Genomic DNA, 21,927 nt, shown 5'->3' on the forward strand with positions numbered 1-21,927 from the left:
AACAGAAATATGCAAAGATAATAGATATAATTCAAGAGATATTTTGGCTGTTCATTTCATCCACTTGATATAAGACACAGCATTATTTATACAAAATTGGCTTAGTACAATAATAAAAACAATTTTAATTTCATGTTAATACCAACCAGTCTTACCAAATAATCTATAATCCACCCAAATATAAGTTGAAGTTCAGATAAATGAAGGTTATTTTTGTGTGTCATACTTAAAATTTTAAGTAAAATAAAATATGTATTTCCCCAGTAAAATTGTATTTTACTTAGCAACTTTAGCTGGAAAGACTTTGAAAGTCATAACAATATATATTATATCAGATTTTTTCAAATACATTGCATTTTCATAGGAACTTGACCTTTGGAATTATACATAATCAACAATGCCATAATGAATTTAGCTGCTTATAATAATGGAAGAAATAACATTTTATTTGATATTATTAACTATTATAAAAAATTTCTTATTACAGGTGGAGAAACTGAAATTTAAATTTATTTAATAAATTCATTTTAGTTACATAACTAAGAACTGGACTCTACATTAGTATGAAGTAATTTGATTTCAGTGTTGAATTTACACCAGATTATAATACAACTTAATTAATAATGAATATAGATATTATAAATTACATCAGCAATATGTGAAGATTTTTACACTTAATTTACCTGAAGTGAAAACAAAACAAAACAAAAAATTCTGCTATCCAACCACTTTGACAATTTTTCTTAGTAAAGTCCCCAAATCCAAAGCAGTGCCATTTTTCAACCCCTCCCTTTTCTTCACTCCTGACTGCTAATGTTATCAATCAATTTTACTTTCTTTTCCCACATTTATCTCAAAAATATATCTTTGTCTCTATGCTTGCTCCATCTCTCTTAATTAGGTCTCCTTAACTACAATAACTTGCAAACCAGAACCAAAAAAAAAAATCCAATTAGTTTTTTCAGGAATTTGGACAGAAAGAGGATTGAGGTCATGCATGGAGATGAATTCATTCAGCTGAATGAATATAATGGCATGTTTTTAGAGCTGGGATTAATTAAAGATTGTTAACCAAACAATAAGATAGCACAATTCCAAAAATTGCATTGAATCATATTTTTTCTCCTATTTGCACAGCTATTATAATTGGAAAAAATTCAAATCCAGCATTCCCTATGAATTTCTAATCTCTCTGAGTATTATATGGACCCTAATAATAAATTTCTACTGTTTTAGGCAGTGTGAGAGCACCTGTGTTCTTTGAAATATGTATAAAGAAAGAAGAAAGAAAATGAGAAGAGGAAGAAGGAAGAGAAGACAAAATTGAGACACAGTTCAATTGAAAATTTATAATGTGTCTTATATAGTGTTAACAGCTTTAGAATGTTTTATCACATTAGTTCTTACCAAAGCATAAGTTAGTTCTGTTATCTTTGTTTTATAGATAAGGGAGTTGGGGCACAGAGAATTTAGATTACTTGCTTGAGGTTACATCACTCCTAAGTGACTGAAGATTAATTGCAAAGTAGACAGTTGGAGCCTATAGCCCATCTTGCAAACCAGTGTCCTACATGCTCCTGTAGTTCAGTGGTATGCTTTAGTTCACTTGATACAAAAATGAAGACAGGCAAAATGAAAGATTTCAAACATCAATTGAATTTTAATCAGTCTCACGCATAATAGAATATGACAAATCTATTTGTAATATATAGGAGCCAGAATTATTTGGATATGCTTTCCAAAGAGCAGCAGAAAACTATAGACTAGATCACTTCCACACAGTGGTTAAACTCTTGACCTAGAATTAACTAGACCATGTAAAAACCCCAGCCCTTAATGCTACTTAGTTTAGTGACCTTGGGTAAACAACTAAGTATGTCTCTTACCATAAATCTTCACATGTGTAAATGGGCATAAGATTCTTTGCCTCATAGAACTTTTTTTTTTAGGGCTAATGAGGTAATGAGACAATGTGAAGTGAAATGAATAATCCTATTAAAGGATAGAAATGACATATGCGATTCATGGAAGGGGGACTAAAAGTTGTACTCATTCACAGGGTTTCTTCTGCACTTAGGAGTGGGAATGAGCTGATTTAAAAGATGTTTTTAAAATAGATCTAAGTTATTTTAATTGTTTGGAATTAGTAAACAGAATAAGTAAGTATATATTGAATTCTATTTAATGTACATATTAAACCATCAGTAAGGATATTGTATGTTATTGCTTCCACTGACATGAAAGGAACACTGCTTCTGATATCTTAGAGAATAAGACATCATTCTCAATAAACTCTCTGAGAAAAGCTCTGCAAATTTAGAGAACTTCTATCAAAACAAAAGTAACAAAAATTGGAGAAGATGCCTGATTTTGCACTCTAAAACATTAAACAAAAAGATTAAGGAAGATAAAACATATAGGAAATTGAATTGGTCTTAGACCTGTTTGTGGAATTCTTTATAAAGCAACAGAAATTAAATGGAAATGTGATAGCTTTTTGAGTACTGCTCAAAAATACACAGATACATAAAATTCTAAGATCAATGAGTCAAATGATTGCCCCACCCTTCAATTCCACAGATAACCTGTAAGTGTTCAATTTTTAACTTTATCTTCTAGGATGATGTTCACTTCTTTAACAGATAAATGGTTAAGAGTTACTGTCTGCTTTCCCCCACATCTTTGAAGGCATACCCAGTTGAATGGATTTTACAGTCTGTAGCCCTAGATGTACAACTCAATAAAGAAACATGTACCTCCATTCTATAAAAATAAACCATTTGTTTTGATCAATAGTTCTTGTTTCTAATACATTGTAAAATATTTGAAGTAAAATCTGCCTTTACCCTCTTCTAACTTTAAGACCTTTAAACTGTTATTCAACCATAACAATATTGGATAGAGATTGTTAGTAATTATAGCGATTCTGACAGACATTTGGCATACAAACATGATTTTGAGATGATTAAACAAGGATAACAGAGTACAAAGTTTTTTGAACCATCTACATTTGCCCCAGCTCTACCCCCTTGTTGAGAAACTATCTTGCCCTTGTCAAACAATAATACACATCACACTTTATATGAATTATTTTGCTGCCTCTCAGCCTAGTGAAACCACAACTAACCACAAATTGGCCAATCAGAGTATTACAGTTTCATACCAAGTAATTCTTTCAGTGAAAGTTATTTATACTAGAAAGAAATTTGAATCCTTTACACTATTAATAAGTAATCACTCTATTATATTATTTTTAACACAGTTTTCTTAAAAATTAATAAATGCCCATGTTAGAAATAATAAAATTACAAAAAGTACAAAAAGAAATCTCTTGGAAGTAAGTCTGAACACCATCCCTGACCCTATCCTCTTTCTTAGAATCATTTCACCCTGTGAGTCATTTCACAATATGACTCTAGAAATTTTCTATAAATTAATTTATATATATACATTTAATTTATGTATTAAATTATATATACTTAAATTAAGATATATTTATGCATATTTATTTTAGGAACAGGAGCATCCTAAAATAAAGCACGATATACTTTTATATAAACACATATGAATATATTTTCATATTAGCATATATAAAACCCATAAAAATTCTACAGCACAGATGCAAACAAATTCATATGTGCCCTTATGTTTTCTATGGATGGTATTCTAAGTTTTTATTCTTACAACAGTGTGAAGGTGAACAATTTTATGCATATATACTTGAGTTCAAGAGTATATTTATAGAAAGAATTTCTAGATGTAGAATTCCTAGGGTATTTTCTCACTAACACATTACCACATAATCTGTGTATCACACTAATAATTTGGATAATTACAAATGATCTATGGTACACTTCCATTTGGATGGACACCAATGTTTCAAAAATTTTCTTCTATTCTGCATCCAATATTCATTAAGTTCCCTGGACAACACAAAGCCTAGAATACATCATGCTGAATATACACTTAATAAAGTACTTGTCTTTATATACTCACATTGATGTCTTCCAAATCTAAATTATTTAGAATAATATTGTTCCTTTTCCAGATGATGGGGGGTCTCAGGGCTCCCTGAATGGCACAGCTCAGGACAGCACTTTGTCCCACAGTTGCTGCAGTAATGCTTAGCTTCTGATCTTCAGGAAGACTCAACTGAATCACCTCTGTAAAGATAAAGCATCAGTATATTGATGAGCATGTAATTTTGTAACATTAATTGGCATAAAGTTTCTGAATACTAGCAATTTGGGCTTTTAATTTGAATAAAAGAGAAAAAAGCTTGTGATGAAATGAAAAAAGACTAAATTGTTTCCAACAAAAGGTCAGAATGACATTTCAATTTAATTGATTGACAAGCATTCTCATGAGACAAAAACTATTAAACATGAAATGAATATCAGAAGTAGAGTTATAATAAGCCTGGCAGATTGCACCCAAAAGAGAGATAAATTATTTAACTGCCAAATCAACATGTAGTGTGTCATTGGCATTGAAATAAAAATGATGTTGTTTATTCACTGATGGATTTATATTGTAGGTGAGGTGAGATCATTGCTGGCTGGCTTCAGAGAACACTAGCAGAGCTGAATGGGTACAATGCATCAGTATGCTGGGAAACATAAATTGACTGAAGAAATAAGATTTATTTGAGAAGCTGAAAGAGGAAAAAAACCCTGATGTTTACCAACCAAACAGCAATTAAGTGAAATTTTATTAGCTGTGCTTATCAGTGTTGATACAGTACAGTCATTCCCTGATCCTAAATTTTAAAGTTAATATTATATTTTTAACTAACCAAAATATACCATTCTGTCAATAATTATGCTGAACTATGAATGTATTATTTGAAATTTGAATCTGGCTAGTGATGTAGCTCAGAGTTAGTGTGCTTACCTAGATGTGGGATATACTGTGTTGAATTCCCAGTACTGGGAAATAGAAAAAAAAAAAAAAAAAAAAAAAAACAACAAAACACCCCAAAACTCAGAATTTTGGATCTGACTTTTTTCCTTTTCTGTTTTCATACAATTTTAACCATGTGGGAAAATTAATAGCTATTTCTTGCCAATTAATCATGAGAAATAACTGGAATAATTCTGCATCCCTGTAAAACTTGCCCTTTGGTTTCCTGTTGACGTTCACAGACTCTAATTTGTCTACACAATGATTGAGTCTTGCAGTTTGACTTTGCTCAGCTCTAGCCAGGTTAGAACTATTACAAATGATTATTCTTACTTAAATTTCAATATGGAGTGTGGGAAGCCGTCCTTATTTAGTAGAATCAGACTAGGTTGGGCCATGGCACATAGAGGCCTGGGTTCTAGGAACTGCTGTGAAACCTGCAGCATGGCAGTGGTTTCCTGTCTCCTTCTGGAATTTTCCTCCTAAGAGTATGGCTTCCCTAACTCCACCCTATTCTGTCCATCACAGAAGAAGCTCCTCCTGGTCCTTGCCCCCTTTATCTGTATATTATAAATAAAGGAGAGTTGGGCAACTTCATGTTGTTTTAAGAGGCCAGAGCTGGTATGGCCACACCCCACATCCTTCATGCCCCCTCTCATAAAAATAGTATTGGCTCCTGTGTGTTCATTGATTAGGTAAGTTTTTTGGGAAATAGAAACACTGCCAACATCCTTCTCCAGCAGTTAACCCTTTCCTTTTCCATGCGGACGTGGCAGAGAGGACCCCCACAATGGAGGGGCGGAATAATTGTCCTTTATCCTTCCATTGTACTTGATGATATTTTTCAAGGGGAACTGAGTGGAGAAACTACTATCTTTTAATTGGGAATAAAATGATCACATTGAAACCATTTCCATATCTTCCACAAAAGCCTCTCTTTCTTTTTCACCATACTATCTTCTTTTTCTCTTATTCTCAATAATGTTCTTTTTTTTTTTAAGGAGAAAAACACGTGCTAATCAAGTGAGTTTTTTATAGAATATAACTAATTGATAAAGAGTTCTTTGGTTGTTGGTGCCATCACAAATCACAATGCTAAAAGTGGCACATTTTGGCATCAGAAGGCCATGATCGAACATAAACTCCACAGTCCTCCCATGCATGTAGTAAGTGTTAATGTTAATTGAACTGTGAGTTTTCCCAACTGGCTGACACATTGTTATCTGATGAAAATAAGCAGAAACAAAAATAACACTCATATTATTTTATGCACTGTTTACAAATCTAAAAAACGGTAATTTATATCATCACTGTTTTATGTTGTCAAAGAAGTGGGCAGAAACACTCAAACTGAAAAATCCTACTGGAGAGAGTCTTGGCCCAAATTGTTCTTTTGTTCATAGAAAGGCAAAAATAGCAGATGGATAACAAGAAAAGGTTAATAAGCACTTTGTATAATTATGACATTATGGTCAGTTTAATTTCCCTTAGTGATAATATATCCATATTCCCATTTTATTTCAATGTTTCATGAGTAGTACAGACAATATTTTCTTAAATATTGATTCTGTCATATGTACATATTTATACTCACATATATACACAGAGTCACACATTGCACAAGCATGCATATACACATATACATACATAAATACATACAAAGACTAAAAGAAAATATATTTGACCAATTAGGAATAGGAAACATTTGAAATTTGCAGATAGAGTGTTTATTTTTAAAATTAAAAACTTGCAAAGAGAACACAATAACAGTAATAGCATCATGGAAAATATCAGACAAGAATTATTAATAATTTTTCTTCTACATTCCTGAATTACATCTTCTTGCTCCTCATTAAACTATGTAAGAAATAATGGGACTTCTGATTTTAAAAATAACATTATAAACTTGGTTATTCTGGCATTTATAAATATAGTTAGTACTAAGTCACCCTGAAATCTCTTCAATAAACTCCTGCATCTGGAATTAAGTCTCTGGCTATTGGAATTAGTTTTACTTTTTGTAGTTATATGTTGAAATGCTAATCAGGGAATATGATTATCTTAAAATCAATGCTGAAGTTTGGAATAACACTATATGGTACATCTTTCAAACATTTATTTTTTGAGATGATGCGTAATCATAATAATTACCATACACTCAGGAAATAATAACATGCATTAAAATTTTTCTTTAACTTGAAGACAATATCTAAAAGTTACTTAAAACCTGTCTAGATAATATGTACTATTGAATAATTATATGCGTTTTGAAAATTCTTCAAATTTTTTCCCACATATTTCATGCTACATGTTTCACCTCCGTGCTTATATTGTACAGAACTTTATACACAAAACCACTTATGTTCACTGGTTACCTACCACTCCAAACCAAATGTTCATTGCTTGACATAAATTTAACAGAATTTATTTTACCATGTGGCTGACATGCTCAACATTCCTATTTTATTTTTCTTTTTTGGGGGGGTTGAACTAGGGATCTAACCCAATGGTACTTTATCACTGAACCACATCCCCAGACCTTTTTATTTTTCATTTTGAGACAGGGTCTCCCTTAGTTGCTTAAGGCCATGCTAAGTTGCTGAGGCTGCTCTAAGACTTACAATTATTCTGCCTCAGCCTCCCAAATTGTTAGGATTACAAGCAAGTTCTAACGGGACTGACTTTCAGTCTTTTTGATAGTTTGTAACCAACACACATTTATCTCACAAATGTTACAAATGTTAAGCCTTTTTGTTTTTAAATGTCATTAAAAATGTTTTAGTATTAAAAGATGTGCTTACAAAAACATGTAAAGTTAATCAATTATAGACAAATGGTCATTATATCTAGAAATCTGTTAATCTGTTAACAACATGAAGCAATAACTATGGATTGAGCTGTAATCCAATTAAAAATAGATCTTAAGTAGAATCATATTTCACATGATATCAAGTATCATCTGGTGTCCTTATAGAGTTAAAAATGTGCAGATTCAGTATAAGAGGTGGCATTTGATGTTTTGAAATACTTCAGTACTTTAATGACCCACAGACTTTGTAGTTTATCAAAAGAGCTCTCAAGAACTCAAGGAAAGAAACCGGGCATGGTGGCACACTCCTGTAATCACAGCAACTCAGAATGGGGAGGCAAGAAGATTGCAAGTTCAAGACGAGCCTCAGCAATGTAGCAATACCCTATCTTAAAAAAAAAAAAAAAAAAAATTGAAATGATTTGGTCTGTAGACCAGTAGTGTAGCACCCCTGGATTCAATGTCTGGTACCAGAAACAATTGAAGGAAAGAAGTCAGAGTTCTGCTGTTGCCTCTGATCTCCTTTTATAAAGATTACTAATGCCATTTCCAATCCAGCTTTCTGCTTTTGATTAGGTAAGAAAACTAAAAATCAAGTAGACTATTCTTTTTTTTTTTTTTTTTTTTGCACAGTGTTGGGGATTTGAACCCAGGGCCTTGTGCTTATGAGGCAAGCACACTGCCAACTGAGCTATATCCCCAGCCCATTTCCTAATTATTCTAAATTTAGTTCCTTTTCTACATTTTCTCATCTTCACAACTTAGTTTAGGGACTATTAATAATTTGTTTTCAAAATAACAAAAAATTGGAACAAACTTTCAGAAGAAAATAAAACTCAAAATACAACTATTGTATAGTACAACTTAATCCATGGCTAGGAATTACTTGTGGAGCATTCATTTTAATAGTACCTGGGTGATGGATGTGGGGGGGGGGGGCATATAATGTGATTTCAACATAATATAGACAAATAAAATATTATGAGTGAATCACATTGAGGTAAAAAAAGAATGACTTCAGTAACTGTGACTTATTTTAAGTAATAATAACAGAGATTATCATAAACATGATAATGTTATTTTAAATATTTACATCTTTTCAAGTTGCTAAGTATGAATTTATGCTGAACATTTTATTGAATTTATTTACACATTAGTCCCATAATCTCATTGACATGATTATGTTTATAATTCCTATTATAGAAATGAATTAAAAAATTTTAACAGTAATATTTCCATATGACATGTACTTTTCCTTTCTCTACTCCAGTAAAAGGCATTGCTAATTAAAAGTAGACAATAATACAATATTAACCAGAAGTAGATTATAAAAAGGATAACATTTAGAAATCTTAGATGGAATAAATTATTCTCATAATGAGACAACTTTTATCAAACAATTACATGCTCTTTAACTGGGAAATTCTGGTGACATTGTCAAGAGGCAGGTGCTATAAAAATAATTGTTAATGCTTATGTAATTTAGACAGGCTGAGATATATATACTACTTTATTATAATAAAATGTTTAAAAAATTTGGACTACTAATTATGAGTCCTTAAAATATTATGTGCTTTTCTAATTATATATATTATAAAATTAAACAAAGCAATTTAAATATAATCTAGAAATTGATTTCCTTTGTTAACAGTGGACTAGATAATTTGGACAAATTTATCCACAAAAGAAACTTTAGAAGTACAGGAAACTGGCAACTCAGGATTAAATATATATAATATATCCTTAAAAACTTGAAAGAAATAACAAGATGGTAAGGAACTGCCCAGCCTATATCCTAGTGAGCTTATACCTGGAATCATACATTCCTTGAAGGATTTCTACATATTGAGTAAGTGGCTATGATATCTAAGTGCTTTTATGTGACTTGATGTTCTTCCAGGCATATGAGAGAGGTAAAATAAAGGATTATTCCTCTCTGTGCTAGAACTTTAAGATACCATAGTTTGTAGCCAACCTTTATCTAGATGTCTCATAGAAAAATGCAACCTTCCTCTGTAGAGTAAGTTAATACATTACACACATATAAACATTGTTATAAAAATGCATTTCTAATATTTATTAAATTATCAATTATAACATAGCACACAAAGAGATAGCATGATGAGAGAAGCAAAAACAAAAACACACAGCTGTCACAAATGCAAGACTGTAAAACTATGTTCATGAAAATAAATAACCAGGATAGAGATTTTGACAATGAATTCATGTCTTAAAAAAAAAAAAATCACATTACAAGTTTGTGAAAGGATCAAGCAGAAATTATAATAAGTGAAATTAATTATTAAACCATTGTACTTAAAATGAGATTAGAACAAGTAAAAAGGGAAATTAATAACTGGGAAAAGAGACTAAAAGAACATTACATGAAGAAAAGATAAAGACAAAGATTTAAAAAAGCAAATGAGGCTAGTGAAAATTGGTTTAAGTGGAAATCAAAAATGAGAAAATGGTATTAAAATAGCATTTGAAGAAAATGGTAGCTGTGAGTTTTCCATAAATGTAAATGACACCAATCAGCATATCAAAGTTCTTCAAATCTCAGGTAAAGCAAATAGAACACTACACTAGAGGAAAATCAGAGAAAATCAAAGAGAATAATAAAATAATAGAATTAAAAATACAGATTACCTATACAGTAAGAAGAGTTAGAAAGATAATTTCATTAGCAAAATCAGAAACAAGACAGTGAGATAATAAATCAGACATGATGGTACAAAATAAAATAAATGTTAGAATTGTATGCACATAAGTCAAAATTAAAATAAATATATTTTCAAAAAGATGAAAGACAAAGGAAGGAGGAAAGGAAAGAGGAAGGGGAAATGCATTTCCAAACTAGTCACAGAAAATTCTGTTCTTCAGACAGAAGGGAAATGGTCCTTGATGGAAGCTTAAGAAGCAAGAGGAAAATTAAGCAAAAAAAGTGCTTTATATGAATGTTGAAGTTGAATGCTAAACATTGTGTTTCAAGAACTCCTGATAAGGAGTACTTTCACAAACATGGGATAAGAAAAGACTTTTTAAACACAACATGAAAGAAATTACTCATCGTAAAGAAAATGATGCGTAAGTTTCTTATATTCACAGTATTGATTCATCTAAATATATTACAAAGAAGTCACAAACAAGTCAGCTGGCAGGATATCATAACCACCACCCATAAAACAAATAATATTCCACATGCAAAATAAAGATCTCCTACAAATCAATAAGAAAAAGTTTAAAAACTAAATAAAATAATCAACAAGAGACTTGACTTAACAATAATCATAAAAACTGGTTCTTAACTACCTATGTAATTATGAAGATGAAGGTTTAATGATAACAAGTAATGGGAAGAATATGGAGAAACATTCTCACATATCTTAAACAAGAGTTAACTCATATGTAAATTTTCCTTCTCCATTAGTAAATGAAGACTTGTCACACCCACCTAGGAAGCCCATGTTTCAACAGACCAAGTTATTCACAGAATTTGTTCAGAGTCTGACATAGAACATGGAACGGTTGCTGTTTTTGTTGTTTTTAGAGTGGTGGAGCTACTTCATTTATATAACACATTTATAATTTGCATAAGATTTTTGCTGACACGATTTCATTTTACCCTCAGCACAATGTATAAGGCAGACCATTCATCACATTTCATGTCAGGAATTGCTGCTCACCTTTGGCTGTACTTCCTTGGTTTGGGGACACTATCTCCTTTAGGTTTATTCCCCCATTCTTTCTTCTCAGGAAGGGCTCTTTCTTTTATATTTCCCTAAATATAGCTATTCTTGGGCCTCTCCTGCATTCTCCTTAGATGATCTCTTCTACTCTCATGATTTAAAAGATCACATATCAATTAATATCTGCCCAATCTATTATACAGAGCTCAGATCTTTCCAAGAGCGCCTGACCTACACACACACAACTTCCTGCCTAGACTCTCACTTTCATGTCTAAAACTTAATTTTTATCATACCCTTGCTGTTCCTCCTGTGTTCCCTATCTTGTCAAACCATACAACACCAAACCTAACCACGAGTTAGTCCAGGGACCAGTAGCTTTACTTCGACTGATTTCAAAAGACAACTTTTTGTATAAATCAGAGGTAGAAAATACCTCAAGGCTAACCATTCCATTTACTAGCATTTTCCAAGCATATAGAAATCAAAAAGTAGGTATCTGGCAGGAAGCAGGAGCTGGCATCCAGCAGAGGACAGGACTGGCAAAAGCTGCTGAGCTCAGAGTATGTGTGAATCCATTATTTGGTAATATTTTGATTTTAGATATTATTGTAAATCTTTTTATACATGGTATTAATTTTGAGTTGCTTGAAAGCAAGAGAGGCTTCAAATGATGCTTACAAGAATCCTTTGTAACAGACTAGTCAGGTTTTGTGAGTGTCAGAATAGGCAATGGTAAGGGAAATGATAATACATAAATTTTCATACTTTTTCAGATACTAGACAGAGAAGGAAAGAGGAAAGACCTAATGGGGAAAAGAGTCTGGTAAGACATTAGATAAATGAATATTGAATTTGTCCGGAGGAGAAGGAGACATCAGGCAGTAAAATTGCAAATATGCAATTGTGAATGGAATTATTTCTGCAAAATTGCTTAAAGTGTTAAAGAGTTATAATCATAAGTATAAATAATAATATTCAACAACTAAAGTAAAAGGTACTTTCTTCCTCTGGCATTGATGAGTTTAAGAAGTAACCAAAAAGATATGAATAAAAACTGCCTCTTAGGGCTGGGGAGATAGCTCAGTTGGTAGAGTGCTTGCCTTGCAAGCACAAGGCCCTGGGTTCAATCCCCAGCACCCTCCCCCCCAAAAAAAAAACTGCCTCTTCTACCAAATAATAAAACAGAGATTCTTCCACAAAATTGGGATTTCATTTTTAATTATCTTTACAACTCTGTAATTAGGACAATATTATACTATAGACAGGATTATATTTTGATATTACTTCAAATAGTTCTACATATTAACAATAGTAAGCCTCACTTTCTTTTCAATTTGTGTTTCTGATATTCCTTTCATAGTCTTATAAATATAGTACAATTATGATGCAACTTTTGTGTTCAATTTCATTTAATTTCTCCCTTTTGATTGAATTTTGTATGGGTAAATTGTAGTCTATTCATGTGGTGATATGCATGACACTAACAACTTGGAAAATAATTCCTTTTTTAAGCAGAATAGTTTCCACTGAAACTTGACCCAACAAAAATTGTATCTCACAGAGGAAACTGGGTGGCCTCTCAAATTAATCAAGTTGATTTTCTGATTTAGAAAAGTTCAAGGATACAAACTATCATATAATTTTAGCATTGCAAGTACACAGACTTGAATAATAAAGTATTGACACTACAAGATATTTTATGTCAAGTTTAAAAATCTACAAATAGAACATGGTTTAAAAAATTGTGAGAATATATTGAGCACAAATTATTTGTCAGGCATGTTTTAAACATTTGACTTATTTAATGTTTATATCAACATAGAAGTTAGATTCTTATCCTGATTTTATTTTTTATTTTTTCTAATTTATCATGAGAGAAAGTGATAAATGAAACTTCAATACACATCTTGTCATTATAATGAGGAATATTCTCCAATATTTTAGACTATCAAATGCAAAAACAGGAACTTAAAGTTTTTAACACAATGCATGAGAAGACAGAAATCCTGTATCTGGATATTTTATAAAAAGATTTTTTTTGAATGTACATATTACAAAAGACGAAGGATCTCAAATCAATAATACAACATTTCACCTTAGGAAATTAGAAAAAAAGAGTAAATGTAAGCCCAAAGTAAGTAAGCAGAAAAAAAATTAAATAAATACAAATAAAGCAGAAATCATTGAAGTTGAGAATAGGAAATTAATAGGAAAAAATTCAATGAAAAAAGTTGGTTCCTTGAAAAGATAAAATTAATAAGACTCAAACCAGCCTAAGTAAGAAAAAAGAGGGAGCATAAAAATTATTCACATTGGAAATAATACAGGGAACATCATCACAGATTTTATAATAAAGAATAGAGCAACTCTGTGCCCACAGATTTGATAAACTGAATGATGTAGACAAATTTCTTGAAAGACACAATCTGTTAAAACTTATACAAGTAGAAACAGAAAATCTAAATAGGCCTATATCTATTTAAAAAATTGAACCATAAATTAGTATCCTTCTAAAACAATACTAGGCTTAAATGAGTTCAATGGTAATTTGTAACAAACATTTAAAAAAGAAATTATTCCAGTTTTCTACATGCTCTTTCAAAATGCAAAAGCAAAGGGAAATGTTTCTTTACTCATTTGATGGGGCTAGCATTACCCCAATACCAAAACCAGGGAACATTATAAGAAAACTGCAGAACAATATCTCTCATGAATATAGATGAAAAAATCAACAAAATATAACTAAATCAAATCAAACAACCTACAAAATGAATTAAACACTATGATCATATATAATGTATTCCAGGCATAAAAGGTTTGTTCAGCATTCAAAAAACTTATTGTAATCTATCCCGTTAATAAGATACGGGGGGGGGGGGGGGGGGGGGAATCACATGATGTTAGCAACACACACACACAAAGCATTAAGCAAAATCTAACATTCATTTATGATAGGAAACACTCAGGGAACTAGTAATGGAGGGGACCTTACTTGACAGAGAATATGTTCAATATTCTATAACTAGCATCATAATTAATGGTGAGAAAACCAAAGTTTCTAAGATGAAGGAAAGGCAAGATTCTCACCACTGCTTTTTGTCATTATACTGGAAGTCCTAGCTAAAGCAATAAGGAAAAGACATAAAATGTATTCCAATGGGGGAAAAAAATAAAACTGTATTTGTTTGTGATGACATAATTGCTCATATAGAAAATCCAAAAGAATCCACAAAATTATTCCTGAGTTTCAGAATTTTATAAGGCTCATACACAAAGTTAATCAGGTTCTTGTATAGCAGCAACTAACAAGTGAAACTTGAAATTAAAAACACAATATCATTTGTATTAGCACCCCTAAAATAAAAAAATCAGGTGCAAATTTAGCAAAATATGTAAAATCTAAATGTTAAAATTATAATTCTGATCAAACTGACTAAATAAATGGAAAGATACTACATGTTTATAGATAGACATTTGGTCTTGTCAAGATTTCAGTTTTTCCCAACTTGATATATTGAATGCAATCCAAATAAAAATCCTGGAACATTAGTTTGTAGATTCTGAAGTTATATAGAAGCAAAAGATCCAGAAGAGCTACAAACAATATTGAAGAGGAAGAGCAAAATTGGAGAACTGACTTCACCTAACTTCAAGACTCACTATAAAAGTGGTCGTCAACATATTATGTTACTGGTGAATGAATAGGCAAAAATATCAAAAGAATAGAATAGAGATTCCAAAATAGAACCATATCAATATAGTGAACTGATTTTTGAAAAAGAGCAAAGCCTATGCAAGGTAGAAAAGATAATCTTTTCAGCAAATGATGCTGGAACCACAGGATATACATGTTAGGGAAAAAATCTACTTGTGAACCTTATATTAGTCACAGAAATTAACTAAAATTTGATTGCACATCTAAATGTAAAATAAACAAAACTATAAAACTTCTAGATGATAAGGAGAAAAGAAAATCTAGGTGACCTTGGGTTTGGTGATGACATTTTAAATAGAACAGCGAAGACATGGTATATTAAAAATATAATTTATAAGCTTAAACTCATTAAAATTATTATATTTTTCTTTGTGAAAGACACAAGAAAGTGACCACAGACTAAAAGAAAATACTTGCAACAACATTTGTGATAAATATACAAAAAAAGAACTCTTAAAACTCAACAATATGAAAACTAAAAACCCAGTAAAAAAGGGCCAAAGAACTTAACAGATGCTTCATTGAAGAATATGTGTGTGTGTGTGTGTGTGTGTGCGTGTATAAATAAGCATACAAAAAGCATTCCACCTTATATATCATCAGGGAAATATGAAATAAAACAGTTGTCTCCAATTGTTTGGTCATCAAAAATGACCAAAATATTGAAGATTTGGAGCAAGAGGGACTAATTGCTGGAGGGATACAAAACGTTACAACTAGTTTAGAAGAAATTTTGGCTGTTTATTTCAAAACAAAATATATTCCTGTCTTATGATACAATTGTGCTCCTTGGTATTTATCCCAATGAGTAGAAAATATACATTCAGACAAAGACCTGAAGAAGGATGTTTATAGCACATGTATTCACAATTGCCAAAACTCAGACACAACCAATATGTCCTTCAGTAGGTGAATAGACAAACTGTGGTACATCCAGATCACAGAATGTATCAGTGCTAAAATAAATGAGTTATCAAACCATAAAAAAGCATGAAGTAAAACAAGCACACGAAAATATTATATACTGTGTTATTATAGTTACGTGGCAGTTGGAAAAGCAAAATTATAGAGATAGTAAAGAGATCAGAGGTTGCCAGGGGTGATAGGTGAGGAAGGGATGGATAGAGAGCAGAGGACCTTCAGGGTAGTGAAACTACTCTGTATAAGGTTGTTATGGTGAACATAAGATATTATACATTACTGTAAGCCCAAAAGAAAGTGCATGTGAAAATGTTGGTATGCATGTGTGAAAATTAAGCATGTGGGAAATCTCTCTATACCTCTAATTTTGGGATAAATTTAAAAGTGCTCTAAAAATAGGTCTATTACAAAAATGATATATCCTACCAACAATAAAGATTGGATAATGTATACATTGAAAACATAAACTGTTATTACCAACAAGACCTGGATTTGAAATATGACACCAATGTCTTCTTCAATTTTATTTCTAATGGACACTGCTGGAGGACTTGCAGCAAGATATTAAAAGTCTGTTAGTATCAATTGTCCCATCTTTAAAATAAGATGGTGCCTAACTGTGAAGATTAATACGAAGATTATACATGGTGTTTTTTTTTATATACCTTTATTCTGTTTATTTATTTTTATATGGTGCTGAAGATCAAACCCAGGGTCTCACACGTGCTAGGTGAGCATGCTGCTGCTGAGCTATGGCCCCAGCCCCTATATATGGTGTTTTTAAAGTGCTTATGAAAATAATTATTCTAGGCCTGATCCTTAGTAAATTATGATTAATGAAGAGTTATTGATATGTAAATAGGTTAAGATAGGTGCTATTTTACCATGTTTAGGAAGATAATATTATTACTTTGATAATTTATCATATTTTGTATCTAATATGGTCTCATTCAAAGATATCAAAAAAATCACAAGAAGAAAATTCAGGCTCATAACCCTAAGGCTGCTTATGATCTGCTTTGGTTCCAATCTTATATAGAAACTAAGTCCCTTGAGGTTGCACATAAAGATATGTACATTAAATATTATGATAATCACTCTTCTATTTTAAAAAATATGAAAAATATCAGTGAAATATTGAAATAATTAAATATCTTTTTTCTGTATGATTTGTTGGTGTAAATAACCATGTATTATTTGAGATAATTTGATAATATTGTCTAAAATAAGCTATTAAGTATACAAAATACAGAATTAATGTTTCTATCTTAAATATATTTTTTAAATTTCAGTATGTTCTCTTACAAATGGTATTCATTATGGTGGACTAGGAAGAGAAACTGCATATATATTTGATGGAAAGACATTTGTATGAGCTTGCTATGAATACATTTGGCAGTCTGGGTAAATAAACAGTAAATCAATACTCATCTCCTGTATATTAGAGACGTGCTCTGGTGATATGTTAAAAAGCGATTACAGATAAAAGGAAAAATTTTCATCCTGTGTTCATTCCTGCAACTTCTCTAAGGAAACCCCAGGGCGCTAGTGTTGGAGTCAATCAAATGACACATTACTTCCTATGTCTTTAATAAGGTTAAATTTTTTCACTATTTTTAGGTGACAGGACATCAGACAGAGTTAAATTATCAAACTATTTCCTGTATGTGGTGAAATTGAATTTGAGCCTATCAGATTAAAAAAATACTTTAATATTATTTGCTGAATTAAAATAATTCATCTAAAAGAGATTTACTATTTGTCTAATAATACACTGTTGTAACCGATAAAACTGAAACTGGGGTCCAGAACCTTTGTCTTCACTATGATGTTTTATAGAATTGGAATCTCTCAAATATGTTAGAGCAAATGGATGTGAAAGATGGGGAATTAGAGCTGGCTGCTCGTTTTGGCAGCTCTTCACAGGGTCCAAAGAGTGGGACTCAGCTATGCAAATCTAGAAATAAATTTAACAATTCATCCAGAATTAATTAGGCTATTGAGGATTGACCGAGCTAATCAAAATCACAGGATACCTTTGTTTGTGCTGAAATACCAATTTATTCAGTTACAATGGGAAAAGCATCAGGTTTAGACACTAGTGTCAGTTATGAGCCTGGGAATCTCTCTTCTAATGCACAGGTCAAAAGCTTCACAAGACTGATGAACAGAAAATTACAAAAAAGGGAGTCGGCTATTCTCAAGGCAGTCAAAGTCTAATCAGCTAATGAATTGCCCTTTTCAACTCTAAAGACATTTCTGTCTAATGAGCCATTCTTTTTCTTGTCACTTTCAAGTTTATTGACAAATTCTTAGTCCTTAGCCTTTTTTTTTTTTTTTTTTTGCACTAAGCATATACTGTGTGTGTTCAATTATAGCATTAACTCAAGTAAACTACAAAAATTGAGTTTATTAAAGCCTTCTTCAGGTCAGTAAATACTCCCAGCATCCTGGTCTTGGCAAATTAGGCCCATTGACCAAGTCTGGCCTGCCACCTATTTTTGTAACAGAAGTTGTATTGGAACATAGCCAAACACATACATTCCTGTATTTTCTATGTTATTGTCTAGCTATATAAGTAACTGTTTAGCTATATAGGTAATATGGATTAGTGCTACTGACACCCCAAATATTCAAAGCCTAAAATATTTCTGTACAACTTTACAGAAGTTGCCTCCTTAGTGAAACTCTAGTGGGCTATTTTGATATTCCAAAGTTATTTCAATATGATCTGTTGGATTCTGTTCATTCTTTAGGTTCAGAACACTAAACATAAGATGATTACACAGGGCATACACAAAAACTGCTCTCATTTAGATGTGGGGAATCCATAAATTACATCTGTATTTTTTAAATCTTTTTTGAGCCTTCTGTAAATCATGGCACAGGATGAATTTCTACAATAACTATGACAATTTCTATTCCCAAAGTCTAACACAAATGAAAAAATCAAGTTTGTCTTGTCCAAATGTAATTTCTAGTCCTTGATAGTAGCATTCTACCAGGTCTATTTCTTTTGAGCCTGCCATACAGAACAATTATAATTTTTTTCTCTCTTTTTAACAGCCAATCAAAATACAAATTCCCAGGGTTATTTCTCAGGCAAAATGAAAGCAATCTGATTGTCCCATGTAAATCACTCACAATACTAATCTGAGCAGTTTTGATTCTTCAACAGTGTACACATTTTAACTGGGAACATTTTAGTTCAAATGTATCTTTAACCACAAAAATGTTTAACAGAAATGCTTTCAAGAATGAAAACCTTTCAAGTGATCCTTATCAGATTGTATTTCTGTTAGTATGTCTACCACTCCTTTCTAGGAAGTCAGAGACCTAGATCTGATCAACTGCCTTCAAGTTTCCCTGTTTGTTTAAACCGTGGGCTATTACTAATTTTAGGTCTGTGACCTCAGGGTATTTACTCTAGAAGATCTGTGATTGTAAAGACTTTCTATAGCCCCTTGAAATATGAATCTTTGTCCAGACTCTTGACTTATTTTTTACTTTTAGTTGGTTCTAGGGATTGAACCCAGGGCCTCACACTTACAGGGCAAGTCCTCTTCCACTGAGCTTCCCCAAACCCTTGAAGTTTTATAATCTAGGACTTTATTTCTCAAGGAGCAGGGAGCTATCCTGATGAAATTTAACCATTAAGGAAGTGAGGGCCTGTATCTCAGTCTTTGTGAGAAGAAAGGAGAATACCTGTAATAATAGTAATTAGTAATCACAAATGGCCTAATCCTGTCAACCAATCTCACCCAATCCCCAATATCCTCTAGCACTTTGCACTTGTTAATCCAAGTAATTAATAACTTGTGCTTTGCTTCACTACAGTCTTGACTCCCATTGTAATTATTTAGAGTCTCCTAAGCCTTTTTTTGAAACTTTTCTTTGACAGAAACTGTCTCTGAAGAAGTTTCTAAGGAAGGGGATTTTGACTAAGGACAAGTGGATTCCTTGGCAAGCATAAAGGAAAAGAATTTTACCATGAACTAGAGACACACATTTATTTAGGTAACCAGATATATAATCAAGGGAGAATGCAGGCTATCTTAAGTGAGTGATGGCCTTGGGGAAAGCAAAAAATATACATTCCATGGAGAAGGTGGGCCAGAGGAACATCTGGGGTAAATCAATGAATACACAGTCAAGGGATAATATGAGCCATTTCTAGTAGTAGAGATAGCAACCCCTTGATCGAGGGTGTTAATATTTATAGATAATAACTAGGGACTGGACTAGAGGTGCAGTTATGTGATTAGGCACTAGTGTTTCTAGTGCTTGCTCATTGCCCTCCTGTCACATTACCTTTTGCAGGCAGGGGTGTGGGCCAATGAGGAAGTCTCGATTTCTCATAAATTGCTTGTTTTGCTTTTAAGGTTCATGGATTAAAAGATTCCCTGCATTGTTTGTATTCATGGACACTTATCTTTTTAGGTTCAATATATCTTCTTTTTGTCTGCCAAACAAATATGGTTTCCTCATATTCCAATCTCAAAACCAGGTTTCTTTTTCTAAAAAAAAAAATGATTGTGCTCACTTATTTTCACCTCTTTAATGCAATTGTTGCCATATCATGATAGCTTTATTAAAATAGGCAGGCACAAGATGTAGACATGAGCAGATGGATGGAGAAAGAAAAAATCAGAATCACCTCATCCTGAGCAATGCAAAATCGCTCCACCTTAGATGACAGAAACCCCACCCATAAACTGGCCTCCATCATGCTCAGAAACTACTTTCCTAAACTAGATGAACTAGGCGTAATCAGCTTAAGGGACCTTTCCAATTTCAAAACATTCACAGAGCCCTGAAGCATCATAATTTGAGCAACCTCAGTTCATTATAATTTACATCCATCATGATTTTAAATCTGCATAGATTTCACTTAGATATAAATGTAAAGTCTTCAACATGGTAAAACCTGTGCAAGCACACTTGATGCAGATTTTCCAATGTGCTCAAACCAGTGAAGGCTCACTATGTCATACCCCCAAACCATACTAACCACACCAGTACATAAGAAATGAGGAGACGGATTCCCAGACCAAATACAAAATCTTGCCATTTGGAAAGACACAGGCCCAGTCCCCTGGGTGAGACCCACTTCACATGGAACATATCTCTCTGTGCTTATTCTCTAAGTTTCTGAACCAAAATCTTTCTTTGAAGAAGACAAGAAGTGAAGAGTAATATTGCCCTGCAACAGATTCATATCAATTATAATCCTAAGAACATATATCTGCATATGAATATATTTTTAATTACTAAATATGTGTCTCTTCGTACCTTTTATTACACTTTTAAATAATATTATTATCTTCAAACTACAGATATTTTAAAATCTTATGTAAATTCAGTATAAATTTGAAGATCTCCAAAAAATTAAATGTTATCTAAAGGCTAAATAACTCAGATTTATCAAATAAAATTTATCTTCATCATCAAAACAAAGATATATAAAAAATCACACATTTAGTTTAATGTCAATAGTTGTTAAAATTATATACTGACGTTAAGTTATATGAAGTTTAATTTTAACTAGAACTGAGACTTCACCTTTGCCTGCAAATTTCCAGTGGGTGGCTAAGAATGGGATTAAAGACTTGGCATTTCTGCCTCCAGGCTATGTCCATCCCCTTTGCTCTGAGCCACCTTGTATTCCAGGAACAAGGTTTAATCTCACTCATCTTGTGATGAGTGAAAGTTACCCCCAGGCAGTAGCAAATTTCTTATGCTGGACAAAGTCCCACCTGACCAATCCTGAGGTAATGATGGACAGATCACACTTGGTCAAGATCACCTGCTCTGGCAATTGTGAAAAGCTCCCACTAGGCAAAGCCCCAACTTTGTCCTTCATTCTCCTTTTTATAAATATCAAAGTC

At 32.2% G+C, this 21,927-nt stretch overlaps 1 protein-coding gene across 2 annotated transcripts in view; it reads right to left on the reverse strand.

The window, feature by feature from the left end:
* Nucleotides 1-21,927, reverse strand: part of FSTL5 (follistatin like 5) — a 782,217-nt gene that overhangs the window by 248,059 nt on the left and 512,231 nt on the right. For both annotated transcript variants that reach the window (XM_079154219.1, XM_079154218.1), the window contains exon 7: nucleotides 3,997-4,163. In XM_079154219.1, the coding sequence (XP_079010345.1) occupies nucleotides 3,997-4,163 (167 nt within the window). The remainder of the gene's footprint in view (nucleotides 1-3,996; nucleotides 4,164-21,927) is intronic.

The sequence above is a fragment of the Sciurus vulgaris genome (assembly GCF_902686455.1).
Source record: "Sciurus vulgaris genome assembly, chromosome: 9".
Classification (NCBI taxonomy): Eukaryota; Metazoa; Chordata; class Mammalia; order Rodentia; family Sciuridae; genus Sciurus; species Sciurus vulgaris.